Here is a 24,449-nt window from a genome sequence, read left to right as displayed (position 1 = left end):
AAGACATTATCATGTCCCTCCAAATCTAAAACATCAGTGTCCTCCAACTTAAACCAATCCTTTAACCAACAAAAGGCAGCTGCTTCAAAATATATTCTCAAATCCGGCAGGGAGAATCCACCTCTTTCTTTTGCATCAGTCAGTATTTTATACTTAATTCTAGGCTTCTTCCCCTGCCAGATAAATTTCGATAAGTCTTTTTGCCACCTTTTGAAACAATCCATTTTATCTATAATTGGAAGCACTTGAAATAAAAACAAAATCTTTGGTAACACGTTCATCTTTATGGCTGCTATTCTGCCCATCAAAGACAGCTTTAATCTTGTCCATATCTCCAAATCTCTCTTAATCTCCTTCCATAATTTTTCATAATTGTCCTTGAACAGGTTTAGATTCTTTGAGGTTAAGTTCACCCCCAAATATTTTACCTTATTAACAAAACTAAGTCCAGTTTGGTTTTGTAATTTCTGTGTCTGCAACGATGACATATTTTTTGACAAAACTTTTGTCTTTATTTTATTCAGTTTAAATCCTGCTACTTTTCCAAAAGAGTCTATTATCTCTAGTGCTTTAGGTACACTGCTTTCCGGATCTTGTAGGGATAAAATCAGATCATCTGCATTTTCCATCTAAAGGAACCCTTGGAGGAGATCATCAAATCCAGTTGAACCGCATTATGATCCGAGCAAGACTTGGGACAGATCACGGCCTTCTGTATTTTAGGGGCCAACCGTCCTCTGGAGATCCAGATGTAATCCAAACGGGACCACGATAATTGAGAATCAGAATAATATGTTGCCTCGGTTTCAGTTGGATTCTTTAATCTCCAAGAATCCACTAAGTCCAGATTATCCACCATATGAAAAAATGTTTTTGGCAGTTTCCCATCATTAGTGATTTTAGTCCTTTGAGATCTATCCATTAAGGTGGAGACTGCACCATTAAAATCCCCGAGACAAACAATCTTATAATCCAAATAGTCCAATAATATGTCATGTATTCTTTTATAAAAGTTGGCCTTCGCATCATTTGGTGCATAGAGTCCCAAAATTTAAATTTTTTCGCCTTGTACAATAATTTCAATTGCAATATATCTCCCTTCTTCATCCTTAAATAGTTGCCTTGGATTATATTTATCTTTAGCATAAATTACAACTCCTCTCTTCTTGACTTTATCTGACGAAATAAAATCTTGACCTAATCTTTTATTTTGTAAAATCCGTCTATGTTGTCGCACTACATGAGTCTCCTGTAGACAAATTATACCCAACTTTTTCTGTTCTAAAGCATGATATACTCTGCGTCTCTTCGGCCTTTGGTTCAGGCCATGGACATTCCAAGTTAACAGTTTCAGCATCTTTTTATTTTCCCGCACCACCTACTGCACCCTGTTCTTCTTCCGACGATTCTTCTCCTGAGTCCAAACCTCCACCAGCTGGCAGTACTCTCGCAGGGTCCAACGATGATCCTTTGAAATCAGCAGCGTATTTATCCAGAAATTTCTTCTTGTCTTCAACAGATCTGATTCTCACTCTTCTCTCTTTATATTTAAATGTGAGACCCTGTGGGAACTCCCAGCTGAATAGTATTTTCCTTGCACGTAACTCCGTTGATAAATCGTTGTAATTAAATCTCAGATTTAAAAAGTACTTGGGAATGTCCTTATATAAAATTACCGTTTTCTGTTGGACCACCAGGTTGTTCTTGTAATGTAAATCAAGGATCTGGTCTCTCTGTAGACGATTCTGGAACACAATCATGCAATCATTGATTCTCTTTGAATTCTTATTTCCCTTGTTTCCGAATCTGTAGGCCTTAACAATAAAAGTTTCCAAATCCCCTTCCTCCAGCTGCCAGAAAGTGGAAAATTCTTTAATGATATAGTCCTTTAAACTTTCTTGTTCCAACTCTGGCAAATTTCTGAGTCTCAAATTCGCCTCCCTTGCATGTAGCTGTAGGAAAGCAAGGGATTCTTGAACATCTCTTTGTTGTGTTTCAATTTTCTGAATTTATCTAACTCTGCATTCTCCAATTTGTATTCTACAGTCTTAATTTTTTCTTTAAAGTCCTCAGAATCTTTCTTAAGTATCTTCACCTCCTGCCCAACTTGTGCGATCGCTGCAGTATTTTCCTTGACCGTCCTATCGATGGCCAAAATCGATTTTTCCAGCCATTCCAAAGAATCTTTTACATCTGATTGCAATTTTTCTACAGTTGCCTGCAGAACTACTTGGCTGGCATTTATTCTCTCAATCGCAGCAAGCATCTGCTCCTCAATAGGTTTTGTAGCAGAAGTTTTCCTCTTAATTTCTCCTTGCTCCCCTCCTTTTTTTGTGCTCTAGTAGTTACAGAGGGTGTTGATTCAGACATTTCCAAAACAATCTGCAGCTGTGATTTCAAGGTCACCTCCGTTACAGTGCTTCCTGAGTAAGCCAGTTCCAAGATAAACCAAAACAATTTCCACAGTAAACACCAGGTGGCCCACCACCATCCAAGGCCAGAGAGCAGAGCAAACCAGGCTGTTCCTTCCCAAACAGGAGTTCCCAAGCAGTAGCGACTCAAATCGCCATTTTCCAGCACTTTTAAAAAGTTTTTAAAAGTTTTTAAAAGTTTCAAAAAGTCCTCCAAAGTCCTCCAAAGTCAAGAAAAGTCTTGCACACAAGTCAATCCAAGGAATGTTACTGTAATCCAACCCGCAGTGTAACTTTAAACAGTTTAAACAGTAGCAGGCACAGTCAATTAAAAGTATCCAGTCGGAAACACGAAAAGGAAACAAAGACGCAACTTGTATCCGCCGCCCGCTTACTGACCCAGTCTCCTTAATCCAGAGGGTGAAGCGGTGTCTTCCTAAACCAATTAATCCACATTGGAAGCATTTAAAAGTCATAAACCCCTCTAACTTGGGGGTTCTCCAACTTTAAGCAACTTAAGAAACAGCGCAAAAGTTTTAAAACAGTCTAGCGGCTACAGCTCCAAGTTCGTCACTCTCTGCTGCCGCAACTAGGGAGATGGACTTCCTCGTTTTTACTCTCCCACCGCAAGCCAAATTTCAATTTTTTAGCCAAATCACGCTCCTTTACTTACGGAGTCCTTTACTTTGAGTTCCGATCGAGGAAAATGCAGGCACTCTAAACTGGCAAATCCTGCTGCTTTGTGTCTTCGGTCTGTCACGGTTCTTCAGCGCCGTGCCGTTGCCCAGTTCACTCAAGCTGCCCCCTTATGAGGGCTGCCTGAGAATCGGGTCGACACGTCTGGCGCCCGCCAGAACCACGGTCCACTGGACACTCCTCCAGTGGCTTTAAGGAGCCCGCAGCGCGGTTGCGGTAGCTCCAAAGCCCGAAAAACACCGGGGTCGCCTCAACAGCGAAACAACCCCCGACTGCTCAGAATGGCGCCGGCACCGGAAGTCTGGCATGTCCTTGCTTGTACCCAAGCTGCATCAGCATTTTGTGCAGTTTCTGATTCCAGGCCCTAGCAGCCTGCTTAAGTCCATAAAGTCCCTTTTGCAGTTTCCCACTAAATTTGCCTCATTTGGTTTAATAAAACCTTTAGGTTGCCTTTGAAATTTGTCCCTGTGTTACTTTCTGAGTAACACAGCTTATGCACCTTCATGGTGCTGTGTTGCTCTTTGTTGCCTGCAGCCCCCTTGCAAGTTCAACACCATTGCCACCTACGATTTCAATGTGAGATTCTGCAATATCATTAATGTCATTAAAATATTCCCTCTTATACGAAAAATACCATATTTTTTGGTCCATAAGACGCTCCGGACCATGAGACGCACCTCATTTTTAAAGGGGGAAAACCAGGAAAAAATTTTTTCTGGTTTTCCTCCTCTAAAAGTCTGAGAGGGGGAGCAAAGGAGGCTCACCCCTTCTCCCTGGCTCCCTTTAAAAAAAGTGGGGAAACCCGCTCTGAAGGGGCACCACGCACCCCTTCAGAACAGCTCATCCCTGCTTGCGTTGAAGGGAGCTGGGGACAAGGGGTGAACGCTCACCCCTTCTCCCCGGCTCCCTTTAAAAAAAGTGGCGATGGGCCTCTCAAAAGGGGCCCACGCACCCCTTCAGAGGGCGAATCCCCGCTTGCTTTGAAGGGAGCTGGGGACAAGGGGTGAGCGTTCATCCGTCCCCAGCTCTCTTCAAAGCAAGTGGGATGAGCAAAGGGCGTGGAGTGGTGGAGAAAGCAGCAGCACCCCCGCTGCTTTCTCCACCACCCCACGCCCCGCCACCGATCCCAAAAGCCTGCTTATAGTAGCAAAGTGCGTTCAGATGTCCCCTTCAATTTTTCTGGGTGTGTCTCTGGCCTTTGCAATCTGTTTAGACGGATAATTTGTGTCTCCATACATGTGCTGTAAATCGTTTAAGATTTGAGACGCATCATCTCTTGCAGTCAACATGGATAACTGAGCCCATCTAAAATGATGATTCTGGCTTTACTATTCTGCAGCTTCCATGCTCTAATCTTGGCTAAATCCTCTTCACTTGAGCCAATAGGTTTAGGATTTTCAATACAGTGGTACCTCGATTTATAAACACTTCAGGTTACAGACTCTGCTAACCCGGAAGTAGTACCTTGGGTTAAGAATTTTACCTTGGGATGAGAAGAGAAATCGTGCAGTGGCGGCAGTAGCAGCTGGAGGCCCCATTAGCTAAAGTGGTACCTCGGGTTAAGAACGGTTTCAGGTTAAGAACGGACCTCTGGAACGAATTAAATTTGTAAGCAGAGGTACCACTGTAGCTTCCAAGGCTTCTCTTGTTTCTAGAAGCGCTATCAAATGTTGCTTCCAGTGAACAAAATTGTTTTCATTTAACATAGGACCCTGCTGAATAGTGGGCAGGTTCCCATACATAGAGAGACTCCCTTTCCTATGAGAAACCACTTTTAATAAAAAGTAAACCCCATAGTTCAACCGTATTCTAAGATAAGGCTGCTTCATTAACACTGATTAAGGGTTATGAAAGTGGTGATGAATTATAATTATTTTACATTTCATTTGCATTTCATAAAAATTTGTAACATAAAGGATAGGAGACAATGTATGAGATGTTAAAATAAGAGCAGGTGCTAATTGATGTGTGTAATATTCCTTTCTTCTCTTCCTAGAAAACAAATAGGATTTCCTCCCACCCTTCAGCCTCCAAAGCAGACAATGGAGAAGGCAGTCAGAATTCTGGGGGGCCATTTCAATAGGAATAACGAAGAGGCCATTAAAAAACCATTTAAATGTATGGAGTGTGGAAAGAGCTTCAGTCAGAGTGGACACCTTCGAAACCATCAACGGACGCACACAGGAGAGAAACCATTTAAATGCTTGGAGTGTGGAAAGAACTTCAGTCAGAGTGGAAAGCTCAGAATTCATCAACAGACTCACACAGGGGAGAAACCATTTAAATGTATGGAGTGTGGAAAGAGCTTTAGTCAGAGTGGACACCTTAGAACCCATCAACGGACTCACACAGGGGAGAAACCTTTTAAATGTATGGAGTGTGGAAAAGGCTTCAGTCGGAGTGGACACCTTAGAACCCATCAACGGACTCACACAGGGGAGAAACCTTTTAAATGTATGGAATGTGGGAAGAGCTTCACAGATAGTGGAACACTTAGAAAACATCAACAGACTCAAACGGAGGAGAAACCATTTAAATGCATGGAATGTGGTAAGTGCTTCAGTCAGAGTGGAACACTTAGAATTCATGAACGGACTCACACTGGAGAGAAACCATTTAAATGTATGGAGTGTGGAAAGAGCTTCACGGATAGTGGAACACTTAGAAAACATCAACGGACTCACACTGGAGAGAAACCATTTAAGTGTATTGACTGTGGAAAGAGCTTCACTCAGAGTGGACAGCTTAGAAGTCATCAAAGGACTCACACAGGGCAGAAACCATTTAAATGTATGGAGTGTGGAAAGAGCTACAGTCAGAGTGGGTACCTTAGAATCCATCAAAGGACTCACACAGGGGAGAAACCATTTAAATGTATGGAGTGTGGAAAGAGCTTCACTGACAGTGGAAAACTAAGAATACATCAACAGACTCACACAAGAGAGAAACCATTTAAATGTATGGAGTGTGGAAAGAGCTACAGTCGGACTGGACACCTTAGAACACATCAACAAACTCACACAGGTGAGAAACCATTTAAGTGTATTGAGTGTGGAAAGAGCTTCACTGACAGTGGAAACCTTAGAATTCATCAACGGACTCACACAGGGGAGAAACCATTTAAATGTATGGAGTGTGGAAAGAGCTTCACTGACAGTGGAAACCTTAGAATTCATCAACGGACTCACACAGGGGAGAAACCATTTAAATGTATTGAGTGTGGAAAGAGCTTCACTGACAGTGGAAACCTTAGAATTCATCAACGGACTCACACAGGGGAGAAACCATTTAAATGTATTGAGTGTGGAAAGAGCTTCACTGACAGTGGAACACTTAGAATTCATCAACGGACTCACACAGGGGAGAAACCTTTTAAATGTATGGAGTGTGGAAAGAGCTTCAATCATAGTGGAAACCATAGAATTCATCAACGGACTCACACAGGGGAGAAACCTTTTAAATGTATGGAGTGTGGAAAGGGCTTCAGTCGGAGTGAACACCTTAGAACCCATCAACGGACTCACACAGGGGAGAAACCTTTTAAATGTATGGAATGTGGGAAGAGCTTCACAGATATTGGAACACTTAGAAAACATCAACGGACTCATACGGAGGAGAAACCATTTAAATGCATGGAATGTGGTAAGTGCTTCACTGAGAGTGGAACACTTAGAATGCATCAAAGGACTCACACAGGGGAGAAACCATTTAAATGTATGGAATGTGGGAAGAGCTTCAGTCAGAGTGGAACACTTAGAATTCATGAACGGACTCACACAGGGGAGAAACCATTTAAATGTATGGAGTGTGGAAAGAGCTACAGTCAGAGTGGAAAGCTTAGAATTCATCAAAGGACTCACACAGGGGCAAAACCATTTAAATGCATGGAATGTGGGAAGAGCTTCAGTCAGAGTGGAAAGCTTCGAATTCATCAAAGGACTCACACAGGGGAGAAACCATTTAAATGTATGGAATGTGGAAAGAGCTTCAGTGAGAGTAGATACATGAATTCACATAATCAAACACATAGGGGAGAAAACATTTAAATGAGCTTCACTGAAGTTTGAAAAGTTAGAAGACCTAAACAGACTCACTTGGGGACAAGTAAATAAATGTATGGAGTGTGGAAAGAGCTTCAATAGATGTGGAAACCTTAGCAAACACCAGCGAACTCACAAAGGGCAAACCAATGAACTCACAAGGGGGAGAAGCTTTAAGAGTGGAAACCCAGCAATCTACCAACAAACTGAAAAAGCAGAAATGGTATGAATGGAAGGAGTGAGGGAAGTGCTTCTCTTACTTTATATGTATATAATGTTATATGCAATTTATTTTTATATAAATTTTATTTAGCAATTGCTACATACTTTACAAATACACATCATTTCACTTTTGACTTCCTCTCCATGGTTTCCCCACATAATTTTTATTTATTTTTTAACAGAAAATTTATTGGTTTCCCACATTAAACAGAATAAATACAACTAAAAACAACATATAATGACAATCATTCAAAAAGAAAAAACAAATACACCAACAACATCAATAGAATAAAAAGAAAAATACAAACCGTACAAACTGGAACACACCAACCATTGATTATAATCTTGTTCCAAATCTTGTTTGGGGGACTTCCCCTGTTCTCTCTCCTACGTTCGGTTCTAATTTACTTTAGTAACTTTTCTAGTTATTCTAACAATACATTCACCATCATTATTATTCTTTATCTTAACCTCATATCTCATTTAAATTCTAAATCGAAATAAAAATACCACCTCATATTACAAATCTTAATTTCTTATAACCTTTTCTTTTCTTAGTTCCATAAAACTGCTGCTCTTATTGCTTCTAATTCATACCTTATAAAATCTTAAACCAGTACTATATCATAAAAAACCTAAGTATTTCTTCTCTATTCCAAATCCATTTTTACCCTCTGACGTCAGGGTACCATGGCAAGCCTTCCTAATAATCATATACATTCTTCTACCCTACCCCCCTTCTTACCATGTTCTCTCCTCCCATCACAATCACCCACCAGGCCTCCCCACCATCTTTTCCCAAACCATTGTCCAGAATGTCATCTTTTCCTTGATATCCAAAAACCAAAGCATTGTCCCAAAGTATCTTTGCTGATCTCTTCAAAGGAAGCAATACTTCACCACCAAGCATCTCCACTTCAGTCTTCAAATCAAACTGCTGTTGTAATTTCCCCACATAATTTTTAAATTGCTGCATATTTAAGATATTTACACCTTCCCTTTTCCACACTCTTCTCCAACAAGTATTCAACTGCTGTTTTTCATTCAGCTCCTACCTGTGTTTGTACATGTTTACAATAATTCTTTAAATATTCAACAAAAGGTTTCTACTCCTCCTTAAAGTCTGCCTTGATGTCTTATTTTCATAGTTAAATTTGCCAATTCAACATATTCCATCACTTTTAACTGCCACTCTCTTGATCAAGGGTACCTATGTATTGATTTTGCCATTTTTGTGCATAAAGTACTCTCGCTGCTGTCGTTCATCTGTCTTCTTGGAACATCTAACCCTGTAATCCCTAAAATCAATGCTACATGTTTTCTACAGGAGCATCACCTTAGGAAATTCCCCCCTCATTATAATTCATCTCCCAAAAGCACCTAACCGCTTTACATGTCCAGCACATATGGAGAAAAGTACCTTCTGCTTCTATACATTTCCAACATATATATCTGACTCCACTTTACTTAGTGTCAGAGATTATGTATAAATCCTTTTCATAAAATTTCATTTCAAAGCCTAACACACTGTGAAATTTACGTTCGATGTGCTTAGTTTTCCGCATGCTTCCATCTCTAGACCAATGGATCATAGATTTAGTTCACCATTCTAAGAGCATCTTACAATATTGGAAATGTTTCCCCCCGTTCTCTAGTAACTCTTCTTCAAAGTGAGAACTTTGCTTAATAACCAAACACAAAAAGACGAAAAGCATCATATACATACTGCTAATATCCAAACCCTCATATATTGTTTATATTTTATAATAATAGTTTGTATTAGTTTTTTTATTAATAATAATCCAATATAAGATACATTAATACAATTGTTTTATTGATTGTAGTTTCAAAATTATTTTAATTGTTAAGAGTGGGTTTCTGTTTAATTTTTATATGCTGATATTATTCTTCTATACTATTGTAATGATTGTTGAATGTTACTTTATTTGCTGTAGATTGCTTATTTTAAAGCTGTGTTTTATTATCACATTTCTGTATTGCATTAGATTGTTATAAGGTGGGCATTCTTTGTTTCTTCAGCTTGTAAACCGCCTTGAGAATTGTAAAATAGAAAGACAGAATACAAATTAATACAAATCTATGGCAGACCAACACGGCTACCCACCTGTAACTACAAATTAAAAGTGATGATACCAAATCATCATAGAATTTAAAAAGCCAATTATTCCATTCCATTTTTGAATGACTTGGGGAGATGCTGTTGTTCCTTCTCCTGCTTCCATTCCTTTTTAATTCAAATAGTTCAGTTCCAATGTTGTTCCTTTATCTTCTCAGCCATTGACTTAGAGACTTGGTTTGTATTTAGCTATTCCATATCATACAATTTGCCAGAGGGGTTTATATCTTGTAACTTTCTGTGTGGAATATCATTTAAGGTTTGTCTTTCCTGTCCTGTTGTAGTCCATTATTTCCATTATTCCCCCCCCCCACTCCAAGAACTTAATTCCTGCTGCGCAATCGACCCCGCCATCTTTCATTGGCGTTTTGCCTTCCTCCGGGCTGACTTCCAGCTTTCCATTACTAATTACCATGCATTAATAATTATATTCCATGTCAGGAATGCTTTGATGGTGTTTCCTGCTTGGCAGGGGGTTGGACTGGATGGCCCAACTCTAGGATTCTATGATTCTAGGTGCTTACAGATGGCAGTTATAACATGGTGGACGGGGCATTGTTTATTGCATGCTGTTGGAGTCTTCATTCCTTTTGTTGGTGAAGGATAATAGGGGTGCCACTCCCTCCCCTTATCCTTTATTTTAGGTATGACAGGTGGGTTTTTGAAATTTAATTTTGCCAGATTCTTCTCTGATGGCCATGGCATGCTGTATCCTAATTTGATGCTGTTTGCTCCAGCTGTTACGGAGCAAGATTAGGAATTATTTTTCTTTCTTCAGTGTCCGACTCTTTGTGACCCCATGGACCAGAGCTCTCAAATCCTTCTTAATTATCTGCACATCCAGTGTCCGCTATCATAGGATCTGCTGTCTGCCATGGCAGCTCCAGACTGGAAGTGCTATTGTTTATATTTTATAAATTAATTGTGTCGCAACACCTCCTCATTCCTGGCTATGTGAAGGGGGAAGTGTTCAGATAAAATTTTATATCTGGGGGCATCAGGAATAAAAGGGCTGTTTAGGGGCATGACCAGGAAGGACTCGCCTCCTAGTTGAACGTCTTGCATGAAGAGGGAAGGTGGCAGAGCAGAGAGGGGGCAGTGCCAGAGAGACCTCCATGCAATGGGGGGGGTGGCCTAAGTGTGTGTTCAGTGCATCACTGTTAAGCTCATCAAATTATCCCCAAGATAACACACAGAGGGGAGAAGCCCTATGGATGTCTATAGTCTGCGTTTGGCAGGTCCCAAACTTATGGGTCAACTTTCTAGACACCCATAAGCTGCCTGGAGGCAGGAGCCACCTTTGAGCATTGGGGCAAACAACAGGAAGCTTCCTTTGAACGCCATTGGGGCACATGGACCTGGTGTGGCTAGTTTTGGGGGCTCTTTCCAGGAATGGTTGAACCCATCATTCACAAGTGAGGCCTGGTTTGCTCTCCAAGGGTTGGGGAAGGGAGGGAGAGGCCCATAGTCTCTGCCTGTATCTGGACTGAACTACTTGGGTCTTGTTACAGAATTCCCTGTCACAAGTTACACAAGCACCATAGAACAACCCCATACACGTTGTACCCCTCTTTTACACGTGGCCATCCCCGTAGATAAGGGGAGAATAGGCTCGAAAACCCCGGTTTCCGTCCCTCTGCGGACTTCGTTCATTCATAAAAAAAGCAAATGACGTTCCGGAACAGCGCCCCCCCCTGGTGGCCAGCTCACTGGTACTGCAGGCTTATCTTGACAGGCTAACAAGGTGTCAATAGAATGTTTATACAAGTCAATTGACTGTGACTAATCTGGTCAAAATGTTGCAACTTTGAGATACAATGTTTCCATTTTGTTTCTGTACGTTTTTTCTTGACTTTTTCGCTTGGAAAACGATGCCCTGTTGAAGCCTAGTGACAGGGCTGACCTGGGCCTTCATCCTCCATAATCTCCGAGGCGCGGCCGCACGTACACAGCGGGCACAGGAGACCCGATTTTCCCGCCTCAGCATCGCCAGACGGAAAAGATCTGGTTAACTAAAGACCACTGCTCAGGAGTGGATTCCACTCAATAGGACTATGCTCAACCCTTTCCTGGGGCAATGCCACCTTTTGTTTCCCTGGGCAGCTCATCTGGGAGGGGTATGGCAAGGAGCAGCTCAGCTCACCTAACCGCTTTACATGTCCAGCACATATGGAGAAAAGTACCTTCTGCTTCTATACATTTCCAACATATATATCTGACTCCACTTTACTTAGTGTCAGAGATTATGTATAAATCCTTTTCATAAAATTTCATTTCAAAGCCTAACACACTGTGAAATTTACGTTCGATGTGCTTAGTTTTCCGCATGCTTCCATCTCTAGACCAATGGATCATAGATTTAGTTCACCATTCTAAGAGCATCTTACAATATTGGAAATGTTTCCCCCCGTTCTCTAGTAACTCTTCTTCAAAGTGAGAACTTTGCTTAATAACCAAACACAAAAAGACGAAAAGCATCATATACATACTGCTAATATCCAAACCCTCATATATTGTTTATATTTTATAATAATAGTTTGTATTAGTTTTTTTATTAATAATAATCCAATATAAGATACATTAATACAATTGTTTTATTGATTGTAGTTTCAAAATTATTTTAATTGTTAAGAGTGGGTTTCTGTTTAATTTTTATATGCTGATATTATTCTTCTATACTATTGTAATGATTGTTGAATGTTACTTTATTTGCTGTAGATTGCTTATTTTAAAGCTGTGTTTTATTATCACATTTCTGTATTGCATTAGATTGTTATAAGGTGGGCATTATTTGTTTCTTCAGCTTGTAAACCGCCTTGAGAATTGTAAAATAGAAAGACAGAATACAAATTAATACAAATCTATGGCAGACCAACACGGCTACCCACCTGTAACTACAAATTAAAAGTGATGATACCAAATCATCATAGAATTTAAAAAGCCAATTATTCCATTCCATTTTTGAATGACTTGGGGAGATGCTGTTGTTCCTTCTCCTGCTTCCATTCCTTTTTAATTCAAATAGTTCAGTTCCAATGTTGTTCCTTTATCTTCTCAGCCATTGACTTAGAGACTTGGTTTGTATTTAGCTATTCCATATCATACAATTTGCCAGAGGGGTTTATATCTTGTAACTTTCTGTGTGGAATATCATTTAAGGTTTGTCTTTCCTGTCCTGTTGTAGTCCATTATTTCCATTATTCCCCCCCCCCACTCCAAGAACTTAATTCCTGCTGCGCAATCGACCCCGCCATCTTTCATTGGCGTTTTGCCTTCCTCCGGGCTGACTTCCAGCTTTCCATTACTAATTACCATGCATTAATAATTATATTCCATGTCAGGAATGCTTTGATGGTGTTTCCTGCTTGGCAGGGGGTTGGACTGGATGGCCCAACTCTAGGATTCTATGATTCTAGGTGCTTACAGATGGCAGTTATAACATGGTGGACGGGGCATTGTTTATTGCATGCTGTTGGAGTCTTCATTCCTTTTGTTGGTGAAGGATAATAGGGGTGCCACTCCCTCCCCTTATCCTTTATTTTAGGTATGACAGGTGGGTTTTTGAAATTTAATTTTGCCAGATTCTTCTCTGATGGCCATGGCATGCTGTATCCTAATTTGATGCTGTTTGCTCCAGCTGTTACGGAGCAAGATTAGGAATTATTTTTCTTTCTTCAGTGTCCGACTCTTTGTGACCCCATGGACCAGAGCTCTCAAATCCTTCTTAATTATCTGCACATCCAGTGTCCGCTATCATAGGATCTGCTGTCTGCCATGGCAGCTCCAGACTGGAAGTGCTATTGTTTATATTTTATAAATTAATTGTGTCGCAACACCTCCTCATTCCTGGCTATGTGAAGGGGGAAGTGTTCAGATAAAATTTTATATCTGGGGGCATCAGGAATAAAAGGGCTGTTTAGGGGCATGACCAGGAAGGACTCGCCTCCTAGTTGAACGTCTTGCATGAAGAGGGAAGGTGGCAGAGCAGAGAGGGGGCAGTGCCAGAGAGACCTCCATGCAATGGGGGGGGTGGCCTAAGTGTGTGTTCAGTGCATCACTGTTAAGCTCATCAAATTATCCCCAAGATAACACACAGAGGGGAGAAGCCCTATGGATGTCTATAGTCTGCGTTTGGCAGGTCCCAAACTTATGGGTCAACTTTCTAGACACCCATAAGCTGCCTGGAGGCAGGAGCCACCTTTGAGCATTGGGGCAAACAACAGGAAGCTTCCTTTGAACGCCATTGGGGCACATGGACCTGGTGTGGCTAGTTTTGGGGGCTCTTTCCAGGAATGGTTGAACCCATCATTCACAAGTGAGGCCTGGTTTGCTCTCCAAGGGTTGGGGAAGGGAGGGAGAGGCCCATAGTCTCTGCCTGTATCTGGACTGAACTACTTGGGTCTTGTTACAGAATTCCCTGTCACAAGTTACACAAGCACCATAGAACAACCCCATACACGTTGTACCCCTCTTTTACACGTGGCCATCCCCGTAGATAAGGGGAGAATAGGCTCGAAAACCCCGGTTTCCGTCCCTCTGCGGACTTCGTTCATTCATAAAAAAAGCAAATGACGTTCCGGAACAGCGCCCCCCCCTGGTGGCCAGCTCACTGGTACTGCAGGCTTATCTTGACAGGCTAACAAGGTGTCAATAGAATGTTTATACCAGTGTTTTTCAACCTTTTTTGGGCAAAGGCACACTTGTTTCATGAAAAAAATCACGAGGCACACCACCATTAGAAAATGTTAAAAAAATTAACTCTGTGCCTATATTGACTATATATAAAGTAATTCTCTTGAATTTTTCAATTTTTCCCACGGCACACCAGGCAACACCTCACGGCACACTAGTGTGCCGCGGAACAGTGGTTGAAAAACACTGGTTTATACAAGTCAATTGACTGTGACTAATCTGGTCAAAATGTTGCAACTTTGAGATACAATGTTTCCATTTTGTTTCTGTACGTTTTTTCTTGACTTTTTCGCTTGGAAAACGATGCCCTGTTGAAGCCTAGTGACAGGGCTGACCTGGGCCTTCATCCTCTATAATCTCCGAGGCGCGGCCGCACGTACACAGCGGGCACAGGAGACCCGATTTTCCCGCCTCAGCATCGCCAGACGGAAAAGATCTGGTTAACTAAAGACCACTGCTCAGGAGTGGATTCCACTCAATAGGACTATGCTCAACCCTTTCCTGGGGCAATGCCACCTTTTGTTTCCCTGGGCAGCTCATCTGGGAGGGGTATGGCAAGGAGCAGCTCAGGTGTGAAACTGCTCAGGTTTCTGCTCCTAGCCCCTCCCATCTTGTAAATATTCTGATGTAATGTTGGGGGTGTATCTTGGTGCAGGGGGGAGGTAATAAAAGTTGGGGACACTTCTTTCTCGGGGCTTCCATTTTCCCTTCGTTGTGAGGAGTGGGAGCCCTGTCGCGACAGTTTTGCCTTAAATAAAGACCAAGCCTACTGGCTGCTGTTTGCTCTGAACTTTGGTAGTGGTCTCCAGTTTGTCCAAACAAGCCCTCGGATTTCTCCGTTAACAGTCTGCAAGGAAGACCCTGTTTTCTGGGACACATTGATTCCACCACAGGGGGGAGGAGATGTCCAGCCATGACCCTCCTCTCTTCGGAGATGGGGTGCACTGGAGAGCAGTCCATCCTGTGAGCTGCCTCCCCTGCAGTCTGAGATGGGACAGATCCAGCCCAGCCATAAATCCACCACACGAGGATGAGGACCGAGAATTTGGGTGCAACTTGCACTATTAATGCTCCCCTGAGATTTCCTGTAACAGGAATGGCAGCTCCGCCTGGGGCATGTCCTTGCATAACAAAATGAGTAACAAAGTGAATTTCAACAGGGACAAATGTCATGTCCTGCACTTAGGCAGGAAGGACCACATGCCCAAATAGAGGGTGGGGACACCTGGCTCACTAGCAGAACATGTGAAGAGGATCGAGGGTGTCTTGGTGGACAAGTAGCTGAACATGAGTCCACTGGGTGATGCAGCAACAAAGAAAGATAACTCTGTTCTAGGCTGCAGGGTATGACTCGAACCAATGCCTTCAAGTTGGAAGAAAGGAGATTCTGACTACACATGTGGAAACCCTCTGTGGCAGCAAGAGCTGTTTGGCAGGGGAACAGACTCCCATGAGAGGCGGTGGGCTCTCCTTCCTTGGAGGTTTCCAGCAGAGGTTGGGTGGCCATCTGTCCTGGATGCTTCAGCTGAGATTCCTGCACTGCAGGGGGTTGGTCTAGATGACTCTTCAGGCCCTTCCACTTCTGTGATGCGATGGGTCTGTACGTCTCCCTGTCTTCAAAGGGGCAGTGGGGAGAAGGGGGAAAGGAAGGGGGAGAGGAGAGCCCCCCTGGATCTGGAGGTCGCCAGCCCATGGAGAGGAGGGGCGGAGGAAGATCTCTTTGTTAGGAATGGGGGATAACCATGGTATTTCAATCTTGCCTTTGAACCAAAGCTGTCCTCCAAGCAGGTCACATGAAATAAGCGGAGATATATCTATAATGGCAAGGGATAACACCATTTGGAGTTTTCGGAAGTTATTGTTCCAAGCTCCCAAAGCTACTCTGCAGGGTTGTTGTAACGGGGACACCCCACGCCATGGCCCTGCCTCCCCCACGTTGGGAAATGGGTGTAAAAAAGACCGGATCCCCATCCGCCCCTCTCCTTCGTGCTCCAGAGGAATTTTTCCTGAGGTTTGGGTAGGGGGGGGGTCTCTTTCCCTGCCTCCTCCGGGGATCGAACCTGGGAGCTTCTCAGGAAAGAAACAGGATAACGGAGCTGCTTTGGAAGGAGGAGGGAGACGTCACTCATTCCCCCCCCCGGGTCAGTGAGCTCCGCTTCCTAGACAGGCAGGGAGGGGGGGAGGGTGGAGAAAAGGTTGGAGGGGGAGGGGCCTCCATCCACATTCCCGGAAGAGGAGAAGGACTGCAGAGGAGGAGGACGAGGGAAAAAAGGTGCAATATATATGTGAAATATATATATTGGGGGGAGGAGATTTGGGGTTGTGGGGAGAAGGTTGCGCTGTTCCTCCCCCTGAATCTCCAAACAGGGCAGCTGGGAAGGGAGGGCAGGAATTGGGGCGGGGTGTGTGTGTGAAAGGAAATCGGAATAGAATAGCGAGCGAGGGAAGCGGAGGGACAGAGAGGACCAAGAGGTAGAGCTGCGACGGGGGGAGAAAGGTGGCAGAGACCCCCCCATCAACAACAACTGATTTCCTGGGCTCTATCTGCAGAGGCCCCGATCCATGCAATCCGGCTGAAGATCGGGGACCCTCCATTCGCAGAGTTCGCGGTGCAAGCCCCACCCCCCAAAAGAAACCAGCCTTCCTGCCTTTTACTATGGGAAATGCAGCGGGGTGGGGGGGTGCAGGGGGGCCTTTCTGCAGAGGGACCCCCATTCCCAAGCAGGGCTGGGACTTGAACCCAGGCCTCAATTCCGCGCCCCTCTGCGTGTTCTGGGTTCCCCCTGGCAGGAATCCCTGGGGCACTCCTGGCTCCGAGGCTTGGTGGGTCCCTTTTGCCTAGAGGAGGGGGCCCAAACTTTTTTCAAAGAGGGCCAGATTGAATGAAGTGAACATGCATGAGGGCCGACCAAGGTTGTTGACCTTTTTAACGATTTTACCCCAAAGTTGAGATTAGGCCCCCCAAAATGCATTTTGGACATTCCTGGTCCAGAGAGAGGAGGGAGTCCATAGAAGGGTTAATGGAGGCGAGAGAGGCCAGGATAGGGGACCCCCTCCCTTCTCTCCCCCCTCCCTGCTCCTCTGGTTGGAGAGGTGAGCTTCATTGGGAGAGATTTGGTGGGCAGGATGAAGGGTGAGCTGGGCAAGGGAATCTCTGGGCGAAGGGGAGACTGGGGGGGTGGAGGGCAAAGGAAGTTGGGGGGGGGCTGAAGGAGGAAGGGAAGCATCCCTGGGGGAGGGGTCAAAGCCAGCATTGGCAGGAGATGGAGAGGGAAGGAGGGAGGGAGGGACAGTGGTGGTGGCTGCTTGCCTTGACTTCTCTCTCCTACCTAGGACTTCAAGTCGACCAGGGAGAGATCCCTGAACAGAGGGCCCAATCCACCCACTCTTTGAATCTCATTCCTTTCCCTGCCATAAGTCCCAGATCCCAGATCAGCAGCTGCATGGGGCACTGTGGGGTGTTATAAGGGGTCCAGCCATTGGGGGGAAAGAGGAAAGGGAGGGAGCCCACTTTATTATTTCCGCCCTTTGAGGCTTCTGTCTTGGCAACTACAGTCTCTCCCACATGCCTGTGTTTCTGTGGAGAAGCATCTAAAGGGTTCCTGCCCAGAGATACCTGTGCCCAACTCCTTCTCTCCATTCCACCTGGTTTCCATTATTCCCACTATATCAGATCTCACGTCTCTGTGATTTAAGGGATTGGGAAGATTGCTATGGAAATGGGTGGGGTTCCCCCCCCCAGCATGTGTATTTATTATTACAATTGTTAATGTTATTTATTGAATCCCTCCCCAAGCATAAATACATGTCCTCCTGTGGATTTGTAGTCAGTGGTACATCCAGCCCAATCTGCATCAGTATACCCAAACTTTTCAGGATTACTAACAGCTGGCAACCTCAATTTACAATTCATTGTGCCCTTCAAATACCGTATCCCCCTTTTCACACCCGCACAGTCCTATTCAGTGGGGGCATTTACCTTCCTACTAAGAATTCCCACAGCATTAGCTAAGTCAGGTCTACAAGTGGTAACAAGATACAAAAGTCTACCAATTGCTGACCTGTATTCTATGTTGTCAGGCAATGGTTTCAAATCCTGCTGATTCCATAAGAAGTCAGTAGCCATGGGCGTTGCAACTGGGTGTGCATCTTGCATTTGCAAATTCTGGATAAGGTCATGAATCTTTTGCCTTGATTTAGAAGAAATGACTGACCCATCTTCTTCCCTTTCAACTTGGATTCCGAGGTAGTACCAGATCTTTCCCTGTTCCTTGACCTCTTTGCTTAGGTGTTTCACAACTTGTGCAAATTGTCTGTCATTTTTTATGGCAATAGTCAAGTCATCTAGAAAATTGTGGAGAAACGAGAACTGAGGCCCCAAACCAGATTCGTTCATCTTTTTTAATACGGTTTCTCTCCGAGGTCTAAATAATCATCAGGACTTTATTCCTTTTCTGTAATTTGCTATAATTCTTACTGTAACTTTTAACATCGAAATTGTACTACAGTCGCTTTAAATTCTTATTAGAACACACATTAATTCTTCTTTAAATATCACAAACGTACTCTGAGTCACCTATTCTAAGCAACCAGTACACATTGACCGTAAGACTTTAAGACTCTATTGGGTAAGATTAACTTTTATTGTACATTTTCGCATATATGTTTGTAAACCTTTAGAAGACCTTTAGACGACTGTACAGTGGTACCTCAGGTTACATACGCTTCAGGTTACAGACTCCGCTGACCCAGAAATAACGCTTCAGGTTAAGAACTTTGCTTCAGGATAAGAACAGAAATCGTGCTCTGGCAGCACAGCGGCAGCGGGAGGCTCCATTAGCTAAAGTGGTGCTTCAGGGTAAGAAAAGTTTCAGGTTAAAAATGGACCTCCAGAACGAATTAAGTTCTTAACCCGAGGTACCACTGTATATTGCGTACATGATAATAAACACAGGGTCTCTGATTTTTCCAGCTGGTGAAGAATCCCCGAAACAGGGCCTTGTCCTGGTATATTAATTAGGGCCTGAGTTCTTGTTTCTCCACAATATTCTGCATTGCTTCTATCAAAACTCCAACTTTTTTAGTTCATAATCAATTCATAGAATCATAAAGTTGGAAGAGACCACAAGGGCCATCCAGTCCAACCCCCTGCCAAGCAGGAAACACCATCAAATTCATCAGCAAAAGCTAAAACGTATGAAAAATTGTCCATTACTTGACTTGCTATACAGGCAGTTGTCGGCATGCCCTTGCTTGTACCCAAGCTGCACCAGCATTTTGTGCAATTTCTGATTCCCGGCCCTAGCAGCCTGCTTAAGTCCATAAAGTCCCTTTTGAAGTTTGCTCACTAAATGTGCTTCATGTGGTTTAATAAAACCTTTAGGTTGCCTCTGAAATTTGTCCCTGAAGAAAGGCATTGCAATGTCAATGTGCCTAATTTCCATTTCCTTGGAGGCTGCAATGCTCAAAAGCATTCTTACGCTGCTGTACCTCACAGTTGGGCAAAGACTTCATCATAATCTTTGCCATAGCGTTGAGAAAACACCCACTTACTTCGTATGGCCTTCTTACCGGGAGGTAGGTCAGTAAGGGTCCACGTCTTATTCTGATGCAGTGTCTCCATCTCCCTCTGTGCGGCCTTCCTCCAGAGAAGTCTTCTGCAGTTGGCATCTCCTCCCATGTAGGAGGTTCTATGGCGACCCTGCGAAGTAGGAGAGTCATACTGGAGGGACACCTCTATTGGTTCTGCATGAGCATCTAACCTGTGGTTCCAGGACCGCATCAGCTTCCTCATCCTCCTCCAACGCTGACATGTCTCCATACAGATCCTCCTCTTCATCTCTGGTTCCGCTAGGAGTCTGGTCTTCTGCCTCCTCTCCTTGTGCATCCTCTATAGAGGGGGCTATGACCTAGGAATACAGCTCTGGATGTGGATGTGGTAAGGTTAATGAAGAAAGTACACAAGATCTGGGACTTTTCCTGACTCCTCACATAAATCCACCACACTATTTCTACTGTCAGCCATGTTGTGCTCATCAAAGTAAATTGCTCAATGTGCATTCACTTTGCCAGTTGTAATTCCATTATTCTGTATCCTTTTCCTCCAGACACGTATTCCACAAGGATACCTGTTTGCGCTCTGGAGTCAAGCATTTGTCTCTGTTCTTTGGGGACGTAGGAGTAGCATAGACTTCCAAATAAATGAATGTGTGCCAAGTTGGGAATTCGCTCATGCCAAAGTTCAAAAGGTGTGCATTTAGCTCCCTTGGTTGGCAATCTGTTCTAGAGAAGTACTGCAGTACTTGCTGCATCCACCCACAACTTATGTAGTAGGGATGCATCTTTTAACATGCATCTAGTTGTTTACATGATAGACCCAAACTCTCTCAGCTTTGGAGTTTGGTTGTGGGGTGTAGGGAATTGTGGAGTGTTCGCATCTCACATGAGCAGTACTCACCCCCATTGTCAGTCATCAGCATAGCTGGAGCTCTCTGGAACTTGTTCTTCACCATTGCAAGGTAGTTCTGGAACATGTCCACTGTCTCACTCTTTTCCTTGATGAAATATGCAACACGATACTTCGAGAAATCATCAAGAAATATTAGTATGTACCTGTTCTTCCCTAGTGAGGGAACATTCATAGGTCCACTGTAGACAATGTCAATTCACTGTGGACTATGTCAAGCACTTTGGTGCTTCTCTGCTCTGTGCAAGGCGGAAATGAAGGTTTTACAGCTATCTGAGTAACACAGTTTATGCACTTTGTTGGTGCTGTGTTGCTCTTTGTTACCTGCAGTCCCCTTGCAAGTTCTTTTCTGTGGGTCCCTCTTTTCTGGGTGTCCCTGTGTCCCAGCCTTCTATGCAACAGTTCCAGGTCAGCCACATCTTTCTGGTTTATGAGAGATCAACCTCATATATGCCATTTATTAGATTGGCTTGAACATGCACCTCACCATTCTTAGTCAAAAGTAGTATCCATAGCTTCATTGTTCACATTAAATTTTAAATTCACAGAACATGCATCTTTAGCTTCAACACCATTGCCACCTGCGATTTCAATGTGAGATTCTGCAATAACATTAATGTCACTAAAATATTCCCTCTTATACGAAAAATAGCTGGAAGCTCCTGAATTTAAAATCCATTTATTACAATTTTCACAATTCTGAATAGTCAAATTCTTTTCTTATAGTAGCAAAATGCATTCAGATCTCCCCTTTGCCTTATTTGTTACAATTCCTTGCACTTTGGCCTTATTTTTACAGGTGGGTAGCCGTGTTGGTCTGCCATAGTCGAAACAAAATAGAAAATTCTTTTCAGTAGCACCTTAGAGACCAACTGTGTTTGTTCTTGGTATGAGCTTTCGTGTGCATGCACACTTCTTCAGATACACAGATACATGCACACGAAAGCTCATACCAAGAACAAACACAGTTGGTCTCTTAAGGTGCTACTGAAAAGAATTTTCTATTTTGTTTCGAATTTGGCCTTCTTTGTTACAAATAAAGTACACAATTTTTCTGGGTGTGTCTCTGGCCTTTGCAATCTGTTTAGATGCATAATTAGGGTCTCCATACATGTGCTCTAAATCCTTTAAGATACGAGACACATTATCTCCTGCAGTCAATCATGGATAATTACTCATCATGGAGCCCGTCTAAAATGATGATTCTGGCTTTACTATTCTTCAGCTTCCATGCTCTAATCTTGGCTAAATGCTCTTCACTTGAGCCAGTAGGCTTAGGATTTTCAATACAGTGGTACCTTGGGTTAGAAACACCTCGAGTTACAAACACTTTGGGTTACAGACTCTGATAAGCTGGAAGTAGTACCTTGGGTTAAGAACTTTACCTCAGGATGAGAACAGAAATTCTGCGCCGGCAGCAGCAGAAGATCCCATTAGCTATAGTGGTACCTCAGGTTAAGAACGGTTTCAGGTTAACAACGGACCTCTGGAACGAATTAAATTAGTAACCAGAGGTAACACTGTTGCTTCCAAGACTTCTGTTGTTTCTAGAAGCGCTATCAAATGTTGCTTCCAGTGAACAAAATAGTATTCCTTTGACTTAGGACCCTGATGAATAGTGGGCAGGTTCATGGACATAGAGCAGATCCCTTTCCTTGTGAGAAACTAATTTTATAAAAAGTAAACCCTACAGTTCAACTGTTGTTCTTCTTCTTGTTGTTGTTGTTTAGCCGTGTCCTACTCTTTGTGCCCCATGGACCAGAGCACATCAGGCACTCCTGTCTTCCACTACCACCTGCATTTTGGTCAGACTCATGTTGGTAGCTTTGAGAACACTGTCCAACCATCTCGTCCTCTGTCGTTCCCTTCTCCTTGTGCCCTCCATCTTTCCCAACATCATGCTGCTTCGTTAACACTTTATTATTATTTTTTTATTTTTTTATTGCTCTTTAAAAATATTCACTACATATATCGCATACACACCTGAATGTATACAAAAACAATTTTAAAATTTACATACATCTTCGTCCAAAGAAAAATGCAAAGAAGAGAAAAATAGAAAAAGGAAAGAAAAGAAAGAAAAGAAAGAAAATAAAAAAGGAAAAGAAAGGAGAAGAATAGTAAAGAGAAAGGGCCCTCAAGGCCCCCAAATCTCTGGCTTACATACATAATTAAACTTCTTAAAATACTTCCACTGCTTTAACAACGTTTCAAATTTCTGCTTCGTTAACACTGATTAACGGTTATGAAAGGCCAATGAGGCATTACAATTATTTAACATTATTTCACTTGCCTTTCTTAAAAATTTGGAACATATGGAGGACAGGAGAGAATGTATGAGATGTTAAAATAAGAGCAGGTGCTAATTGATGTGTGTAATATTCCTTTCTTCTCTTCCTAGAAAACAAATAGGATTTCCTCCCCCCTCGAAAGCAAACAATGGAGAAGGCAGTCAGAATTCTAGGGGGCCACTTTAAGGCAAATAACGAAGAAGCCATTAAAAAACAATTTAAATGTATGGAGTGTGGAAAGAGCTTCACTACTAGTGGAAACCTTAGAAGCCATCAACGGACTCACACAGGAGAGAAACCATTTAAATGTATTGAGTGTGGAAAGAGCTTCACTTACAGTGGACACCTTAGAATTCATCAACGGACTCACACAGGGGAGAAACCATTTAAATGCATGGAGTGTGGGAAGAGCTTCACTGATAGTGGACAGCTTAGAAAACATCAACGGACTCACACAGGGGAGAAGCCATTTAAATGCATGGAGTGTGGAAATAGCTTCACTAACAGTGGAAACCTTAGAATTCATCAACGGACTCACACAGGGGAGAAACCATTTCAATGTATGGAATGTGGAAAGAGCTTCAGTCAGAGTCCACACCTTAGAATTCATCAACGGACTCACACGGGAGAGAAACCATTTAAATGTATGGAGTGTGGAAAGAGCTTCACTGATAGTGGACACCTTAGAAAACATCAACGGACTCACATGGGAGAGAAGTCATTTCATTGTATGGACTGTGGGAAAAGCTTCAGTCGCAGTGCACACCTTAGAACACATCAACGGACTCACACAGGACAAAAACCATTTAAATGTGTGGAGTGTGGAAGGAGCTTCAGTGACAGTGGAAACCTTAGACTTCATCAACGGACTCACACAGGGGAGAAACCATTTAAATGTATGGAGTGTGGAAAGAGCTTCCGTCAGAGTCCACACCTTAAAAGTCATCTACAGATTCACACAAGAGTGAAACCTTGTAAGTGCTAGGGAAGTGGACAGAGGTTTAGTTGTAGTGGAAGTCTTACAAACCATGAAAAGACTCTGAGGGGTAAGAGCTTTAAGAGTGGATACTCTCCAGGCCATCAATTAACTCAAAGAAGAGAAAAGGTTTAAATAGAAGGAGGGTGGAATCTGCTTTGGTTATTATGGAACACTTTTTAGAGTGTAGAATGCTTTTTAGAGTGCAGAACCTGTTTCTCTCCAAGTTGACACTTTCCTAATCAATCTTAAATGCATGCAGCGTATGTTAGCTTTAGTTGTTTGTATGTAACATTGTCTAGGCATGTATTTAAAGTAACGAAGGTAACATTTCGCAATAGTAAGCATAATATAATATTTAGTGTACTGTTAGATAGGGAGGGGGAGTGTGTTGAGTCTGGAGTGCTGCTTCTGAATGAGGATGGACTGAGAGTGAGCTGCTTTTGGTGTTTGGTGGAGGGAGTTGGGAATGTTTGTATCTGGGGATGGAGAGTTGCACAAAGTGGAGCTGAGACTGG

The 24,449-nt window shown here is 43.0% G+C and overlaps 1 protein-coding gene across 1 annotated transcript in view; it reads left to right on the top strand.

Moving 5' to 3' along the window:
- The window catches only part of LOC117042262, a 119,256-nt gene that overhangs the window by 22,731 nt on the left and 72,076 nt on the right, over window positions 1-24,449 (top strand). Inside the window, exons 3-4 of the mRNA XM_033141795.1 lie at window positions 5,255-7,101; window positions 23,208-23,881. Of these exons, the coding sequence (XP_032997686.1) occupies window positions 5,255-7,101; window positions 23,208-23,881 (2,521 nt within the window). The remainder of the gene's footprint in view (window positions 1-5,254; window positions 7,102-23,207; window positions 23,882-24,449) is intronic.

This window comes from Lacerta agilis, chromosome 2, assembly GCF_009819535.1.
Source record: "Lacerta agilis isolate rLacAgi1 chromosome 2, rLacAgi1.pri, whole genome shotgun sequence".
Taxonomy (NCBI): domain Eukaryota; kingdom Metazoa; phylum Chordata; class Lepidosauria; order Squamata; family Lacertidae; genus Lacerta; species Lacerta agilis.
The sequence above is the reverse complement of the archived record's forward strand: the minus strand, read 5'-3'. Positions and strand labels throughout refer to the sequence as shown.